General features: G+C 44.5%; 1 protein-coding gene and 1 gene segment (V, D, J or C); both read right to left on the bottom strand.

Moving 5' to 3' along the window:
- Window positions 1-5,915: 5,915 nt before the first annotated feature.
- On the bottom strand, window positions 5,916-8,318 carry LOC128773080 (disintegrin and metalloproteinase domain-containing protein 21-like). Its single transcript, XM_053889933.1, is given in 2 exon segments — window positions 5,916-7,982; window positions 7,985-8,318. Coding segments are annotated over 2 exon segments (2,220 nt in total). The 3' UTR covers window positions 5,916-6,096.
- Window positions 8,319-8,483: 165 nt separating this feature from the next.
- Window positions 8,484-11,411, bottom strand: LOC128772845 (immunoglobulin heavy variable 3-23-like). The segment is given in 3 exon segments: window positions 8,484-8,487; window positions 10,872-11,202; window positions 11,304-11,411. Coding segments are annotated over 3 exon segments (381 nt in total).
- Between the last annotated feature and the right edge of the window lie 5,189 nt (window positions 11,412-16,600).

Here is a 16,600-nt window from a genome sequence, read left to right as displayed (position 1 = left end):
GAAATGGGAATGAGGCATTTGTGGGAGAAATCCCAAATCTGCAAATGACTTCTATATAGTGAGGGATGGCCCATATATTTAGATGCTTGGAGACCACCTCACGAATACAGGGACATCCCCCAAATTCCAGCCAATCTAATGCACTTATTTGAGAAACTGCAGCAAAAGAGGGAAATGAATGAGTGCCTCAGTGGGCTGGCCTTCACAACAGGCAGATCAACTGGCCACCAAAGTCCAAACAGAGGCTGAAGCTCAAATTAAAAAGTTGGAAGAAGAGCTGAGAGTAGAGAAGGACATGAGGTTGTCCACTCCTCCGCTAGCCTCGGGCCTAGCAGACAGGATGGGAGAGCAGGAAGATAAGCCAGTGTGCTATTGTGCAAAGCAAGGAGGGTGTACATTGGGGCAGGTTAAGGTCTAAGCACTTGTGACAAAGCTTGAATGATGTGTTAAGAGGTAGAATCCATGGAAAGGTGATAAAATAAAGAGCAGGAAGCTGTGATGATTCATCAGAAAACAGATGAAATGCCCCATGCCATCTGACCCCTCATACAAAGGAAAGCAAAAGCACAGCACAACCCCAGCCAGTAGGGCAGCACCCAGCTGAGGAAATGTTCCTGATGAGAGAGCACACTCCTGCTGAGCTTATTGACATAGTTGGTGAGTCCCAGCAGAAGGGCAGGGAAAGTGCCCAGGCATGTTTGGTGTAGCTATGCAATATCTGGGGCAATGGCACTTCTGTGACCGGCAGGGGGCAGAGAAGAAGAGCAACATTACCACACAGCTGCCCACCAGCAGCTCCTGCATAGCTCTCAGGGGATCAAAAGTACTCACTTCCTTATAGGTTGGGTGATCTTAGCTTTCAGTGAGGCTTTGCCCAATGTGGGGGATGTTCCTGGGCACATGGGACCCTAAAAACCTACAGGTGTGACAGAAAAAAATCCTTAGGAAACTGGGAACAAAACAGGTAATCCACACTCCTGTCTTTGAAAGTCTTGATCAGGCCACACTCACTGCAGGAATAAAAAAACAAGATTATCCAGTCCACCCCCAGCACCTGATACGGGATGCTGATATTCATGCTGAACCCAGTTGTGGGACAAAATATTTAAGATATTGGGAAATCCACTGCTATCTGGGGGAAATGGATAGACCCCAGGAATGGGCATGGCTATGGGAAAGGCCCAACATAGAGAAGGAGTTTCAAAAACCAAGGACCCCTCCCCACTGGCTGAAAAAATACCCTGGAGGCAATCTGGTTTGACCTCACTGCTGCTGGGACCTAAAGAGATAGACCAACAACCCAACACTGTGTTGGTTGGCTTGTGGAAAGCCATAAAACCTGAATAACAGTCTGCCCCTACCGTCCCTAATACTCCACCTGTTCTAGCAGAGGCCTCAGGGACACAGTCCTATTCAGGGTGGGTGCCTCCTACTCCCCAGGTAGAGGATGTAGAACAAAACCACTTCCAGGTGAGGGCCATTGGGATTGACTAGAAGCCCCATGTTGAGCTCGCTAAGTCCTTCAGAAATAAACACAACATGATGGCTCTGGTGAGAACGGGAACAGAATGCATTCTAATCCAAGGTAACCCTCAGAAGTTTTCTGGCCCCCTCAGTGCCATCGGTGGCTATAGAGCCAATCAGTTATGGTCAAGAAGGTCCCTTCTGACACTGCAAGTTGGGCATTCTGCTTCCTGAGAATATGAGGTTTTTAATCTGCCCCATACCAGAGAACATACTGGGCATTGATAATCTACAAAGTCGAACTCTGCAGGCCTCTATTGGTGAATTCTGCCTCCAAGTTAATCAAACCAGTGCTAATGGGAAACTCCAACTGGAAACTGGCAAGTGTGTCAGCCTTGCAAAGTGTGGTTAACTGTCAAACAATATAACTTGCCTGCAGGCATAAAGAGATGGAACTTATCTGAGACCTGCACCAAGCGGGTTTTATGTGCCCTGATCACAACACTTTCAACAGCCCAGCATGGCCAGTAAGAAAGCCAGATGGGTCACGGTGGACAACGGTGGACCACTGAGAACTGGGCAAGGTGGTGACACATCCATATGACCATGTGGCTGTGTGCAACATTGCCAGCATCTTAGATGCCTTAGTCATGATCCTGGGAGGGGAGCATGCTGATCTGGACTTATCAGATGCTGGTGCCGTTTCCAAACAGAATGCTTTGTGTTCATACCTGTCAAGTTGGCTACTATGTCATATTTATGAATCAAATAGCTCACAAACAATGCCTTTTATGATCTACCCCCAGCCTAGAGAAATTAATAGATCAATGATTTGGATCATGGGGATCTTGATGGAAAAGTTGTCAATGATTTTGGGAATCATTGCTTAATCTGTATTTTCTCTGCTGGCCTGTGCCAATATGTTCCATATTGTAGATGTGGCATCTGCCTCCAATGCAGCCAGACATCCACCACAGGCGCCACCCCCATGCTAGTGAAACCCCTTTGCTGACTGCTCAGGGTACAGTCTGGAAGAGGGGTCCATGAAATTATAAGAGCTGATCACAAAAGGTAAACTTTGGAGGAAGGTCATCGAGAGGATGTGACCACTGGTTGCCCCAAGGGCTAAACCACCCACTAGGAGGCCCCATGCCTCTTCTCCTGTCCTTGGAATGTGTGTTCCCTGTAGATTGAATGGTCTTAGAAGATGCTCCAAGGTTATAGCCTTGAGATAGTGATGTGGTGCTGAGATTGTCTGAACAGTATGCATGACTAAATCCAGTTTTGGCTTCCATAGGAAAACTATTAAGATTTGGCAGGTGGATACAGAAACCACTCATCTCATGGATGCCTGAGACAAACCTTGTAAGTAAGTTCCTTTGCTCATTAAAACTGCCACCTCCCAACCTGGAGGGTCTTGCCCCTGTCTTTGGTCTCTGAGTACAGGGTCCAGGTTCAGGTTATATCAGGGAAGCTCCTGAGAAGCTTGTAAAGCAACAGACATCCATATGGCTAATAGGTACACTAAGAGATGCTCAGTACCACTAATCAAATGCAAATCAAAACCACCATGAGGTGTCCCCATGCACCTGTTAGGATGGCTATTATCAGAAACACAAGAGACGTTAAGTGTTGGTGAGGATGTGGAGCAAAGACACCCTCTTGCACTGTTGGTGGGAATGCAAATTGGGGCAGCCACTGTGGAAACCAGTTGGAGGTTGCTCAAGAAATTCAAAATATAACTGCTACATGACCCAGCAATTCCACTGCTGGGTATTTATCTAAAGAAAATAAAAACAGGATCTCAAAGAGGCATCTGTACCCCCATGTTTGCTGCAGCATTATTCACAACACCCAAGGTGTGGCAATAACCTAAGTGGGTATGGGTGAAGATGTGAACACAATAGTGTTCAACCGTGAGAAAGAAGGGAACCAAGCCTTTTGATGCGCCATAGATGGACCTTGAGGGCATTATTCTAAGAAGAAGACAATTACTGTGTGATATCATTTGTATGTGGAATACAAAACTCCTGGTAGCCAAGGGCTGGGAAGTGGGGGTTTGGGGAGATGTGTAAGGGTATAAACTTGCAACTAGTAGATAAGTCCTGGAGATCTAATGCAGAGCATAGAAATTATACTCAATAATACTGGATTATAAACTTGAAAATTGCTACGAGACTAGGTCTTAGCTGTTATCACTGCAAAAAGAAATGATAGTTATGTGAGGTGATGGAAGTGCTCTCTAACCACATGGTGGTAATAACACTGTAATATATAAATGCGACAAATCAACACCTTGTATGTCTTAAAGTTATGCATACTGTATGCAATGATATCTGAAAAAATAATATATTTTTTAAAGAATATATTTAGGGAAGAGATAAAACAAAACTAACTCTAGCTTTCCATAGTCTGGGGTGCAGATTAGGTCAATTTGGACTTGATGGGCTTTTGAGGAGAGACAGCCCAGGCTGTCACCTGGGCCACTGCAAGCCTGTGCCCTGTGAATAAGAGAGCTGCCTTCACACATCAGTCCCTGACGGAGTATTGTGACCTGCTTGCACGTTGACTCTGGGTGGCATGGCAGTGATGTCATTCTTCTCTGGAGAAAAGTCACATTGCCCGAACCTTCACACTTCCTCATACACTATCTTGGGACTGCCGTCATAAGCTATTAGTTATGTCAGGAGACATGATGGGACGATGATAAATCAGAAAAAGAAAAACACAGAAAATAGAGATTCCTATGCGATGAAGACTCATCACCCAACAGTGCATTTGGAGTGTAGATGAGCCCTAAGGAGGAGGGAGGGGACCCTTACAGAGAGACCTTCCCAGCCACAGGGGATGTCTGCATGGGAGGGACAGAGAGGAGTACAGGAACAAGGTTTGAGGAGTCATGTCATTAACCATCAACACTTAAAGGACATGGCAGTGGGGCACCTCGGTTAAGTGTCTGACTTTGGCTCAGGTCATGATCTCATGGTTAGTGAGTTTGAGCACTGTGTTGGGTTCTGTGCTGGCAGCTTGGAGCCTGCTGGGGATTCTCTCTCTCCTTCTCTCTCTGCCTCTCACCTGCTCACACACACTCTCTCTCTTTCAAAATAAATAAACTTTTGGGGGCACCTGGGTGGCTCAATCGGTTAAGTGTCTGACTTCAGCTCAGGAGGTCATGATCTTGCAGTTCGTAGGTTCGAGCCCCGTGTTGGGCTCTGTGCTGACAGCTCAGAGCCTGGAGCCTGCTTTGGATTCTTTGTGTGTGTGTGTGTCTCTCTCTCTCTGCCCCTCCCCTGCTCATGCTCTGTATCTCTCTCTCAAAAATAAACAAACATTAAATTAAAAAAAATAAAAAAGGAAATGGCAGTGAGTGGGTATCTGATTCGCCCATTTAAATTTGCCATTAATACTACTAAAATAATGGAATTATCTAGCACAAAAATGGACTGCAGTATCTTAAATGTAGATTGAATGTTGGAAATAGGAAGAAAGTTCAAGGATAGGACATCAAAATATATTTGGAGAAGAGAGGGTAGGGTTCAACAATGTATTTGTAAGAGCACAAACTATATGCATTGAGGAAAGCACTGGAAACAAACATTGCTATAGACTAAAAGTGGTTTTCTGTGGATGCTGAGAGAAGTGCAAGTCCTTAAGTTTGCGAGATTTTTGTTGTTGAAAATACTGTACTTTGTACCTGTATTGCATCGGGAAAAAAAATAATATCATTACAAATGTCAGTTTAAAAAGTTTTGTCATTCATTTATACATTTTATTTTTGTTAATTTTACACTATACTCTAGAATTGAAAATTATTTAGCACTGAAAATTATTTAGATATGCATAGACTGATTTTCCACTGGCACAATCCTGTTCTGAAGACTGCCATCTGACATTCACCATGGCTCAACTACAGTCACTGTTCAGCTCACTGAAAAGTAGGCAAAAGAAAGAGAGAGGGATTCACATTCACTGGGCTCTCTCTGGATGCCAGAGTCATCCATAGGCACTTGTGCCTGCCTTTCTGGTTGATTTCATTGGGTGCTAGTTTCAGCCTCATGGTCTCAGTCTCCCACATTTGGAAATTTACTCTCCAGGGAGGCACAGCTTGCGCTAGGTGGAACCTAACTCTGGTCCCCTTCCCTCACACCCACAGACACCCCAGTGTGGGACAGGCAGTGTGGGTGGGTGGTAGCCCTCCATTACCCTGAACCCACATTGGGACCGGGGAAGGAGAGATTACCTGGAAAATGAGAAAGAGCTCAGTGTGCAAGAGCACAGTTTTGGAGAAAACTCATGAATTTGTCCCTAAAAGAGCTTGTGTCAAATTCTCTTAATTCTGGAACCAGACACCTCAGTTCAGGACACAGCTGCTGACTCAGGTCCTCTGCGCAGAGTCTTGGGCTCAGTTTGGGCTCTTACAGGCTTACAAAGATACATAGAGGCCACAAGCATGCAGTTTTCAAGTTTTATTTCAGAGTGCTGGTCAGTGACCCATGAGAGACCTGGTGTCAGAGCCGTGATGTGCCTGGGGACCCCTGGAAACATGGATGTCAGCTTTGACTTCTCATTACTGTATTTTCACAGGTGCACCAGGTGGTTTGCCTATAGTTGTTCAGGGGTCTGGAGGCTGATTTATGGATTGCCTTCACCAGCAATCTCTTCCTTAACTTTCACTGTCTTGACAGTTCTGACATTTGTGGCGATGCCAAAGAGGAATGTAGTGATTAAAGCATAAATTCGAGCAAAGATCACTCTGAGATATACCACGGATTCCTGACTTTGCCTGACTGACCGCATTCTTCTTGGAGGGGGTCCACTGTCTGTGCTCCCACCAGCACCTCGTAATTTGCAAAATGGAGGATCCCAACCTATGTGGCAATGGCAGTTTCTGTTATTGTTGCAAATCCCCCTACGATTGCATTTCTCAGGCAAACAGTTGTAATTTATTTCACCTATAGTAGCATTGCAGAGGGAATTCTGACAGAACTTTCCAGGAGCACAGGGGGTACCATTTCTCACATGACCAACATCAATTGTTCCTGTGGCACGATGTTCATCTAGTCCCCAACACCAGACTCCTGAGATTTTAGACTGATGGAATCCAACGTGTTCCTGCAACCGAGGGAGGTGAGTGACATTGGTACACTGCAGCCTTCCACACTTGACATCTCGGTCATGACACTGAATAAAGCGTCTGGCTGAAAACTCTCTTCTACAGTGTCCAAATCGGTGGCCTTTTTTATTAATCTGGTAGCAGACATCTGGACCCTCCACAGTGCTTGCACCAAAGATTTCTTTGCAGTGCATAGTACGGTCAGTGCAGTTCCCATGATAGCAGTAGCCTTCTTCACTGCACGGGGTTCCATCCTGCATGTAGAAATCATCAGGACAGCCAGAAGATCCCCCTTGGCAGTACTCTGGAAGGTCACAGATATTTCGGATTGGTCTGCAGAGCGTCCCAGCAGCGGAGAAGGTGCAGTTTGTACAGCACAATCCTTTATCACAGAGAAATGTACTCTCAAATCTGCAGTCATTACTACAGCAGGGGTTGGCATTACACTCCTTGAAGGAGCCACAGTCACACTGCTCCCTATCCTCCACTATAGAGTTTCCACAACGTACATGTGTCAGGCTTGCGTTGAAGAACTTCAGGTGTTCACTAAATAGGCAATGCTTTTCAGTACTCAGCATGTTTTGGATGTGCACAAAAGAACAGTTACTGAAGGAATCTGTCAACCCAGGGTACCTGTGCATGATGCAGCTGGACCTCCTCTGGCAGCTGCAATCATGATCATCAAAATACAGACCGAAGCTTCTTCCACAGAGATGAGATGTTATCACAGCTAACAATAAATAATGTCTGCCTAGGTGACCAACCATATGTAGGCTTTGAGAAGAGCAGAAGCCAAACATTCTAGGGTTGTACTGATAATCTTCTGGTCCGTCTTTAACCACAATGAAGGATGCACTAGGTTGTATGACATTGTACAAGTAGGTATGGTGGAATTGGTAGTATTCACCACCTGGAATTCTATAATCATTCATGTTGACTGGATCTCTTACATCAAATACAAGAACTGCAGTAAGATGGTACCTTATGTCAAGACCTTTGTACATTGAGTCTATTAAACTAACCATATCTATCATGAATTTTATACACAGTGTCATATTATTATATACACGATACATTGAATTGGAACTTTGAGCAAATCCTCTTATCATGCCTTTATGGGATGAAAATATCCTATTATTGATCCTGGGGGCTGTACTGGCAGTTTTCTGAGAGAACAGGGGGTCCCTATCCTCCTTATATCCCAGTTTATAAGTAGGTCCCGTTGCACTGATGTCTGCCACTATCTGAGAAACAATGTGTTCAAACCATTGGGAATCTCTGAGGGGTCTGATTTCATAGGCAAGGTCATGCAACTTCATGATACCTTCAAGGCCCCCATAGCACGTGTCCATGGTGACCATGGAAAGAGGAATCTCCTCCAGGTAGCCGAGGTAGTAACAGTCTGAGGGATGAAGGGGTAGTCCATCTGCAAGGCTCCCTGATCATCCTGAGTCATCATCAGCAGATGTCTGGACCAAAACAGTTTCTTGCGTCGCATGTGGATAACATGTCTCTTGCCACCAAAACGCAGGCTATAGGACAGCCAGCCAGGCATCTGAACGCCCTTGCCATGGTGAAGCTCCTTCTTGGGAATTACCACCTCAGAGGAGATGTAGCGCCATGAGGGACGACCTTGAGAACCCTGCACAGGAGCCAGCACTGCCCAGAGTGAAAACAGCAAGAGGGGCGCCCTCAGGGTGACCTGGCCCTCGGCCAGCCTCATGCCCCTGCTCAGAGACATCTGCCAGTGAGAATGGATAAATGGAGGATCCTCAGAAAAGCCAGGTCTAGACCATCTGACAGAACAGAAGGCTGTGCCAGGTGGCCAGCACCCTGCACCTGGGAGCCACCTGTGGGGTTAGGTAACAGTCACAGGGTGTGGCATTGGGTGACCCTGCACATCCGTTCAGCTGGGGCACATGTGGCAGAGGCAGGTGGGCCATGTCCAAGTGTGCTCACATGGACATAGTAAGGACTTGGACCCAGAGACATGGCTGTATTCAACACATTCCATCTTTCCTCCAGCTAGTGAATGTGGGATATGCAATTTTAATACCCTGAACTTCTCTACCAATTCCATGTCCTGTGGTACTGCTGGGTCACTTTCCATGGATGACTGCTTTTCCTCATTATGGAGACCACTGCTTCCTACTTCCTTGGGATGTAGAGGTAGACATTGTCAATTTTACCTTTGTACGTGTTGAAAAACATCGCTTTGTAATGTTACATGTCTTATTCTGGTTGGCTATTAGTTTGCAGGCCATTTGATCCTTTTGGTTGTTGCTTTGAAGCTTCCTCTGAGTTAACTGAGGGAACATTTCCCTGTATTCTGTGTCATGATTGGTGAAGTACAAGGTTGTATTTTAGTTTTTTCTTATGCCATCTGGTGAGAACAGACAGTACTGCTGAACATGTGTGAGCCCCAGGGGATTTCCCCTCTAATCCCTTATTGTGGTTCTTTCCTGGCCTCTGGCAGTCCTCTCCCATGCCTGTGAGTTTCTCTCCTCAGGTGGAGATAGATGCAGGGGAGTTGAGGTTACCTTGGCAGCTTGCACCATGGAGGCTGCACATGACCGAAAATGGTATCCACCATGGAACTCCCTTGTTTAAGTACCGTCTAGTCCTTTAAGATCCCTTGGGTTGGGCAGAAACCCTCAGAGTTGGCTTTTGGAGAAGAGTCTGCCTTTTCTCTGGGTGGCTGGCCTCCTAAATAAAGCTCAACTTCTTTTCCCATCAAAACTAAAACTTTGAACATTGACCTTTCCAGAAATACTCAGCTGAATTTGGGATTTGATAACAATAAAATGGAGAGTGGAATGGCAGTTGTCTGGGGCTGGCAGGGTGGGGCAATGAGGAGTAGATCTCAAGGGCTATCATTTTCTGTTATGCAAGATGATTAAGTTCTAGAGGGGACTCCACAACATTACACCTGTAATTACCAATACTGTACTGTACGGTTAAAAGTTTGTGAAGAGTGTGGGTCTCATGTTCAGTGAGATCCTAACACAGTACGAAAGTAGAAACACTAATTTTGCTTCTCATACGACAGTATGATGAACTGCATGGACACACTCTTTACTGATAATGTGAAAATAATTTAAAAGCATTTACATAGTTTGAATACTAACCCTGAGGATATGTCATTTACAAATATCGTCTTCCATTCCATAGGTTGCCTTTTAGTTTTGTTGATTGTTTCCCTCACTGTACAGAAGCGTGCTATTTTGAGGTAGTCCCAATAGTTCATATATGTATGTATTTAATTTTCTTGTTTTATTTTTAATTTAAATTCAATTCTTCAGTCTTTGAGTTCCATGTTTACAGGAAGTTGACTTGTCATGATTAACTTTATGGGTTATCTTGACTGCGTCGTGGGTGCCCAGATTCACCACTGTTTCTGTGGATGTCTGTGATGAGTTTCCAGAAGAGATTGGCATTTCCATCCATGGTTTCTTTCTGCCTGGGCATCACCCATTCCATTATATTTCTGAGTAGAATCCGATGAAGAGGGAGGAAGAATTCCTTCATTTTTACTTTCCATGTGCGTGTTTGAACTGGAACATTTGTCTCCTCCGATCCTTGTTCTTAGAGTTACTTCATCAGCTCCCCAAATTCTGAGACTAGACACTAGTTCAGAATCAGACAAAAGTTAAATCACTGGTTTTCCTGGGTCTCCAGCTTGTGACAGTAGATCATGGGACTTCTCAACATATTTTGTCATGGAAACCAATGTGCTTTGGGTTCTGTTGCTCGAGGGAATCCTGACTAATATATGGAGACGATTTATGTCTTGTTTAGAGGAATTGAATAAAGCTGTAGCTCATTTAACGTCCTGAGTAGCAAGTGCCAGGAGGGAAGTCTCACGTTGTTTGATTGGGACAAGGGCTGGGTGAAGATAATGGGGAGCTGTGGGAGCTTGTGGGCCTGGCTGCACAGGGAGTGCATCTGGGACTCATGTAAAGGTGCAGCTGTTGTGCCTCAGGAAATCTGTAATTCACTCATGTTGAGGGACAGGAGTAAGCAATGCAAACAACTGTGTCTTTGTGCATGTTAGGGTAGTTTTCCTATGAAAACAATGATCTAATTCACACAGTTAATAGGTAAACACAGAATCCTGTGTCCAGAGAGGCTCCCTGGAGAAACTGCTGTGTGGAGAGGAAGCCCCAGACCCTGACAGGAAACCTGCCTGTAACCTCCATCTGCACCTGCGCCTGGGAACACAAAGGAGAATTGTGCATAGTGTGCGCCCCCTGGTGGTGCTGATCCCCTCCAGCAGGGAGGTTTGTGTCTGGGCTTCCAGTGAGGTCCCCTCGCTGTGTCTTTCGCACAGTAATATGTGGCCGTGTCGTCGGTCTTGAGGTTGTTCATCTGCAGATACAGCGTGTTCTTGGCGTTGTCTCTGGAGATGGTGAATCGGCCCTTCACGGAGTCTGCGTAGTATGTGCTACTTCCATCACTATAAATGCTTGCGACCCACTGCAGCCCCTTCCCTGGAGCCTGGCGGACCCAGCCCATTCCATGTCTACTGAAGGTGAATCCAGAGGCCACACAGGTGAGTCTCAGGGACCCCCCAGGCTTCACCAGGTCTCCTCCAGACTCCACCAGCTGCTCGTCACACTGGACACCTGCAGACACAAGACATGTTGGTCAGGAGACTGTCACACATCCACTCTTTCTCAGTCATGTCCACTCACATACTCAGTGTCTCCCATTCACCGTGAATTACCTTTTAAAAGAGCAACCAGGAACACCCAGCCCAGCACAAACTCCATGGTGAGGTGTGTGTGTTCTGTGCTGATCACAGAATGGGAACACCTGGGACTCCCGGGGCTGGGGCTCCTCTCCCAGCTGCACGGTCGGGCTGGGTTGGTTTTATCAGCACAGAACGGGCCCCATTTGCATGTCCTCTGACATATATATCAAGCTCCAGACTTAGATTTGATTCTTTAAAAGTGAACGACAGGGTTAGGGAAGCACTTGTAGTTTAGTTTGTGTAGATGGTGCTGTGACAATATGAAGAATTCTAATCGGTGAGCACAGTTATATTTGCAGGGACTTGTGCATTTTTACATGTCTTTCATCAACTAAGGTCATTTTCACTCTACAATTATTTTACATAATTTATGAAGTTTAATCCCAAGTACTTTATTCTGTGCCATTTTCAGTTGTATAATTTTGTTATTTGTTTTGTATTTATTTCCATGCTGGTGTGTAGAATCACAGGTGGTTTATTTTTATTTATTTTCTTTGTTCATTGTGCTCATTGTGCATCCTGCACTTTCCCTCATTTTAAAAAACTGGTTCTAATATTTTTTCTGGTATCTCTAGGGTTTTGTTATGTTTAAGATCATGTCATCTGCAAACAAGTAATTTTCCTTCCTCCTTACTGATTTAAATGTCTTTTATTTCTTTTTATTGCCAAAGTTTGTGGGTACTTCTTCCAGTTGTAGGAGAAGAATGCTTTTTCCTTCTTTTCTTCTGGGCTTTCATCCTGTCTAAGGATTCAATTGACATAAGACTGATCTAAAGGGGACAATAAATTTCATTTTGCAAGTGCCTGGGCCTCCTAATAATATGACACCCAGAGAATGAACAAAGCAGGTGGCACTTGTGACTTACAGACAACAAAACATTGGATTTGGCAAGAGTCAAGGCAAAGGTGTGGTTTTGGGGTATTTAATTAGTCAACAAATAACTAGGTTTGTTTGCACAACCTTCTTGTCCCTGAGTTCCTTATTCTGGTACTAAGGATGGTTCTCCCCTCCTGGTACAGGGAAGGGGAGTTTCCCAAGGGAGATTTATATCCTGCTGTCAAGGGACAAAGGAGGGTCTGAGAGTCCTTGGACTGGCTGTTTCTCCCGTGACTTTCATCCAAATAAGGACTGTGACACGATGATATGGTTTGAGGCGGCATAGTTATTCTTCACGTTATCATGTGGAATACTTCTATTGGGGATGACCATTATTGCCTGGCTCCTGATGTGGCAGGAATGGTTTTAGTATTTTATGTTCAATATGCTGTCAGGTGTGGGCTTTCATAGTGGCCATGATCATGTGGAGGTAATTTCCTTCTCCTTTTTTTTTTTTTTTTTAATTTTTTTTTTCAACGTTTTTTATTTATTTTTGGAACAGACAGAGAGAGACAGAGCATGAACGGGGGAGGGGCAGAGAGAGAGGGAGACACAGAATCGGAAACAGGCTCCAGGCTCCGAGCCATCAGCCCAGAGCCTGACGCGGGGCTCGAACTCACGGACCGCGAGATCGTGACCTGGCTGAAGTCGGACGCTTAACCGACTGCGCCACCCAGGCGCCCCTCCTTCTCCTTTTTAATTGAGTTATTTTAAAATGATGAAGATGTGTTTTTTGTTCATGAAAAAACTGTGTCTAATGATTTTATGAATAAATTAAGGATGGCTTTGATTCAATCATTCCCTCTGTTAATGGAGGACATCACATTTTTGCATTTGTGTATGTTGAAGGATACTTGCATTTCAGGGATGAATCACACTGGATTATCATGTATGATCCTTTCAGTGTGCTGTTGAATTCAGTAGGCTCAGACTTAACCAAGGAATTTTGCATGTATGTGTATCTGAGACACTGGCCTGTAGTTTCCCTTCTTGTGGTGTGTTTCTCTGGCTTTGCTGTGAGCGTAAAGGTGTCCTCATAAAGTACATTTGGGAGTGGTCTTTTTCATCAGTGATTTGTAATAGTTTGAGAAGTATTGGCATTAATTATTCTTTAAATATTGTAGAATTTTAATAACGCCTTGTTTGTTTTGGAGGGCGAAGGTTTTATATTAAGGATATCTTCTTACTAATTTTTGTTTTGTTCCTCTTGTATTTTTGCATGAAAGAGTCTTGGTGGCTTACATGATGCTAGAAAATGTGTAATTTGTTCTTGGTGATCTTATTGTTGACCTATAAATATCTAAGTTTTTCATTTATGATCCTTTTCATGTCTTTAGTTCAGTTATGTCTCCTTTTTCAGTTCCGATTGCATTTGTTTGAATCTTACCTATTTCCCTAGGCTACCTATGTTTTTTAAATTTCACTTATCTTTCCAAATTCAAATTTTAATGAAGTTGATTTGTTTTCTGTATTTGTGATAGTCTATATCTTTTCTATGCTGTATCTCTTTATGTTATTTTTATATTTATCTTTTTATCTCAATGAAAATACCAATGACTTTTTTTAAAGGAATCTGAAAAATATACTAATTCATAGGTAACCACACAACACATGGATGTAATAAAACAATCATGAAGAGGAGAGAACCTGGAGACATCACACTTCTTCCTTCTAAATATATTGCAGAGGTACATTAACTCCAACAGTGCACTGCTGGCATTAAATGAGACATATAGACCAGTGGAGCTCATTACGGAGCCCAGAAGTAGAATTGTGCACATGCAGTCAGCAAATCCTCCATGAGATTTCCAACAATGCACAGTGGGGGAAAGGATCGTGTCTCTTAAACATGGTGTTGACTAGGGGTGCCTGGGTGGCTCAGTCGGTTAAGAATCCAACTTCCAGTCACGTACTGATGTCATGGTTTGTGGGTCTGAGCCCCACATCAGGCTCTGTGCTGACAGTCCAGAGCCTGGATTCTGTGTCTGCCTCCATCCCTGTGCCTCCCCTGATCATGATCTGTCTCTCTCCCTCAAAAATAAAAGAAACATTAAAAAATTGTGTTGATACATGCAAAATAAAGCAAATAATGCAAAATACATGCAAAATAATGACATTTGGCCATAATCTTGCATCATACATATACGTCAACACAAAAAAATCTCAAAATGGATTAAAGATTAAGCAGAACACCTGACCCAAAATGTCTTTGAAGAAAACACACAGGATAAACATCATGATATTCGCTTGACAATGATTTATTTTATACAAAAGCAAAATCACAAAGAACCAAGGCAGACAAGGGGGACTACATCAAACCAGAAAGGGGGCAAAGAAAATAGTAGCAGAGCGAGAAGGCAGTCTATGAAATGGGAGACATTACATTAAAAATATCGAAAAGGAGTTAATATCCAAAATACAGGAGGGACTCCTTAACATCAATAGCAAAAATCACAATTATAATCATAACAATAAACAAATCACCTTATTAAAATTTGGGTCAAGCATGTAAATATCCATTTTGCTATTAAGGTTGAAAAAATGTCCATCCAGCATATGACTTGATGTTCATCATCACTAATCATCAGAGAACTCCACCCCCGATCCACTGAGATATCACCTCACACCTGTTAGCAAGGCTATTATAAAATAAGGCAAACACAACGAGAACATCTCAAGTGTTGCTGAGGATGTGGAGAACAGGCAATCCTAGAATTCACTTGATGGGACTGCAACATCGTGTAGCTACTATGGAAAACTACGGTGAAATAACCCACTAAACTGAGTTCCTAATCTGCTCCCATACAGTTGACTTCATGTCCAGCTGAGTGTGAGGAAGGTCTGGGCCTCATGTTCTGTGGAGAGGAGGTGCAGAGACAGGTGGATCCAGTGGATGATTCCTTAACTACTTCAGTAGAATGGACCCCTGGCTGACCGTTTTGTAAGACTTGACTCAGTGTGCCTCCCCACTGGTTGTCTCTGGCTTCCTGAACTGTATGGAGAACAAAAGGAGTGAAGGGTAGAAACTACTCTTTTCTCTCACAGGAACGTGTAAACAGAATCTTGAGAGAAAGTCGTGGAGTTGATGAAGATGCTGTGGGGTTTCAACAACCACAAGGGTCTTTACTCATGGTCTCTCTTCATGGGCATCAAAGGAAAACCTTAAGGAAAATAAAAGGAGAGAGGAGCTGCTCAAATATATTAAGTTTAGATCACTTGAATGAGTCAGTGTCCTCTGTTTGAAAATCACATCTATTTTAAATGGTGGCCCGTGTACTGGTGAGGCACAGGTCTGATCATATGAGAGTTAATTTATCCCCGAGCTTGGTCTCTGTCAAGGTCGGCACTACTATATGACTGTTCACTCTAAATGTTAGAAGACATCTGTGTTTGTAAATGTTTTAGGAAACAATGTGTACTGTTTATTGGTCAGGATGAAGCTTGCAGGGCATGATGAGAAAGATGCTTCACAGGAAACCTGTCCCTGAAACACTGGTTCTGGATATGAATTCTGAGATCTTGGGTGCCCCCTGGAGACCTGTGAACCCCCAGGTTACCTACGTGGCTCCTGGTGTCCTGTGTGTTCCTGATGACCTTAGTGCCCCCAGGTGAACTGAGTGGCAACTGGTGACCTCAACGCCCCAAGGACACCTGAGCATCCCCCTGGAGGTCTGAGTGCTCCATGCAGAACTGAGCGATCCTGGTGTCCTCAGCTCCCCCTGGTAACCTGAGCACCCCAGCAGATCTCAGTTACCTCTGCTGTCCTGAATGCCCCCTCGTGACTTTTAGGTAACCTCAGGGCAAATCGCAATTTTTGGGCCGATGCTCAGCTCTCAGAAGTCCTTTGTGGTGTTTGAGCCAGCTCTGTGGCTAGGCCTATCCTGTCCTGTTCACCCTTAGAGGGGGTTCTGATTGTGTGGCTGTTAATCCTGGGGGAACCTCCAAGGGGGTGGCCAGCACCTGCTTCATCCCTCTTCCTCTTGCCTAACAAACTGCCTAACTCTTGGACATGTGGCTCTTGTGGTCTGGACCCTAGTATGTGATATAGAATATATGATAGTATGTGAACCATCCACTGCATCCACTCTGCTGGGGTCGGTGGATCCAATTCCACCAGAAATTACTGGTTGAGATGGAGAACCCCAAGATGCTGCTAGTGAGGTGCAGAGTGTGCAAGGCACTCACCAGTTGGGCACAACCCCTGCAGCTGCACCTGGGACAGGACCCCTGGGGACAAGGAGACTCAGCCTGGGCCAGTCACCATCAGTCACAACCATTCCCATCATCCCACATCTGACATCTGAAACCCTCAGCTTTGGGACCCCTCACCAGGCACAAGGAAGGCCCTTCAGTCTCTTCTGTTTCTCAAATACAGTTCTGCCTTCCTCAGGGA

Source organism: Panthera pardus, unplaced genomic scaffold, assembly GCF_024362965.1.
Source record: "Panthera pardus isolate Hobbes unplaced genomic scaffold, ASM2436296v1 HiC_scaffold_24, whole genome shotgun sequence".
NCBI classification, from domain to species: Eukaryota; Metazoa; Chordata; class Mammalia; order Carnivora; family Felidae; genus Panthera; species Panthera pardus.
The sequence above is the reverse complement of the archived record's forward strand: the minus strand, read 5'-3'. Positions and strand labels throughout refer to the sequence as shown.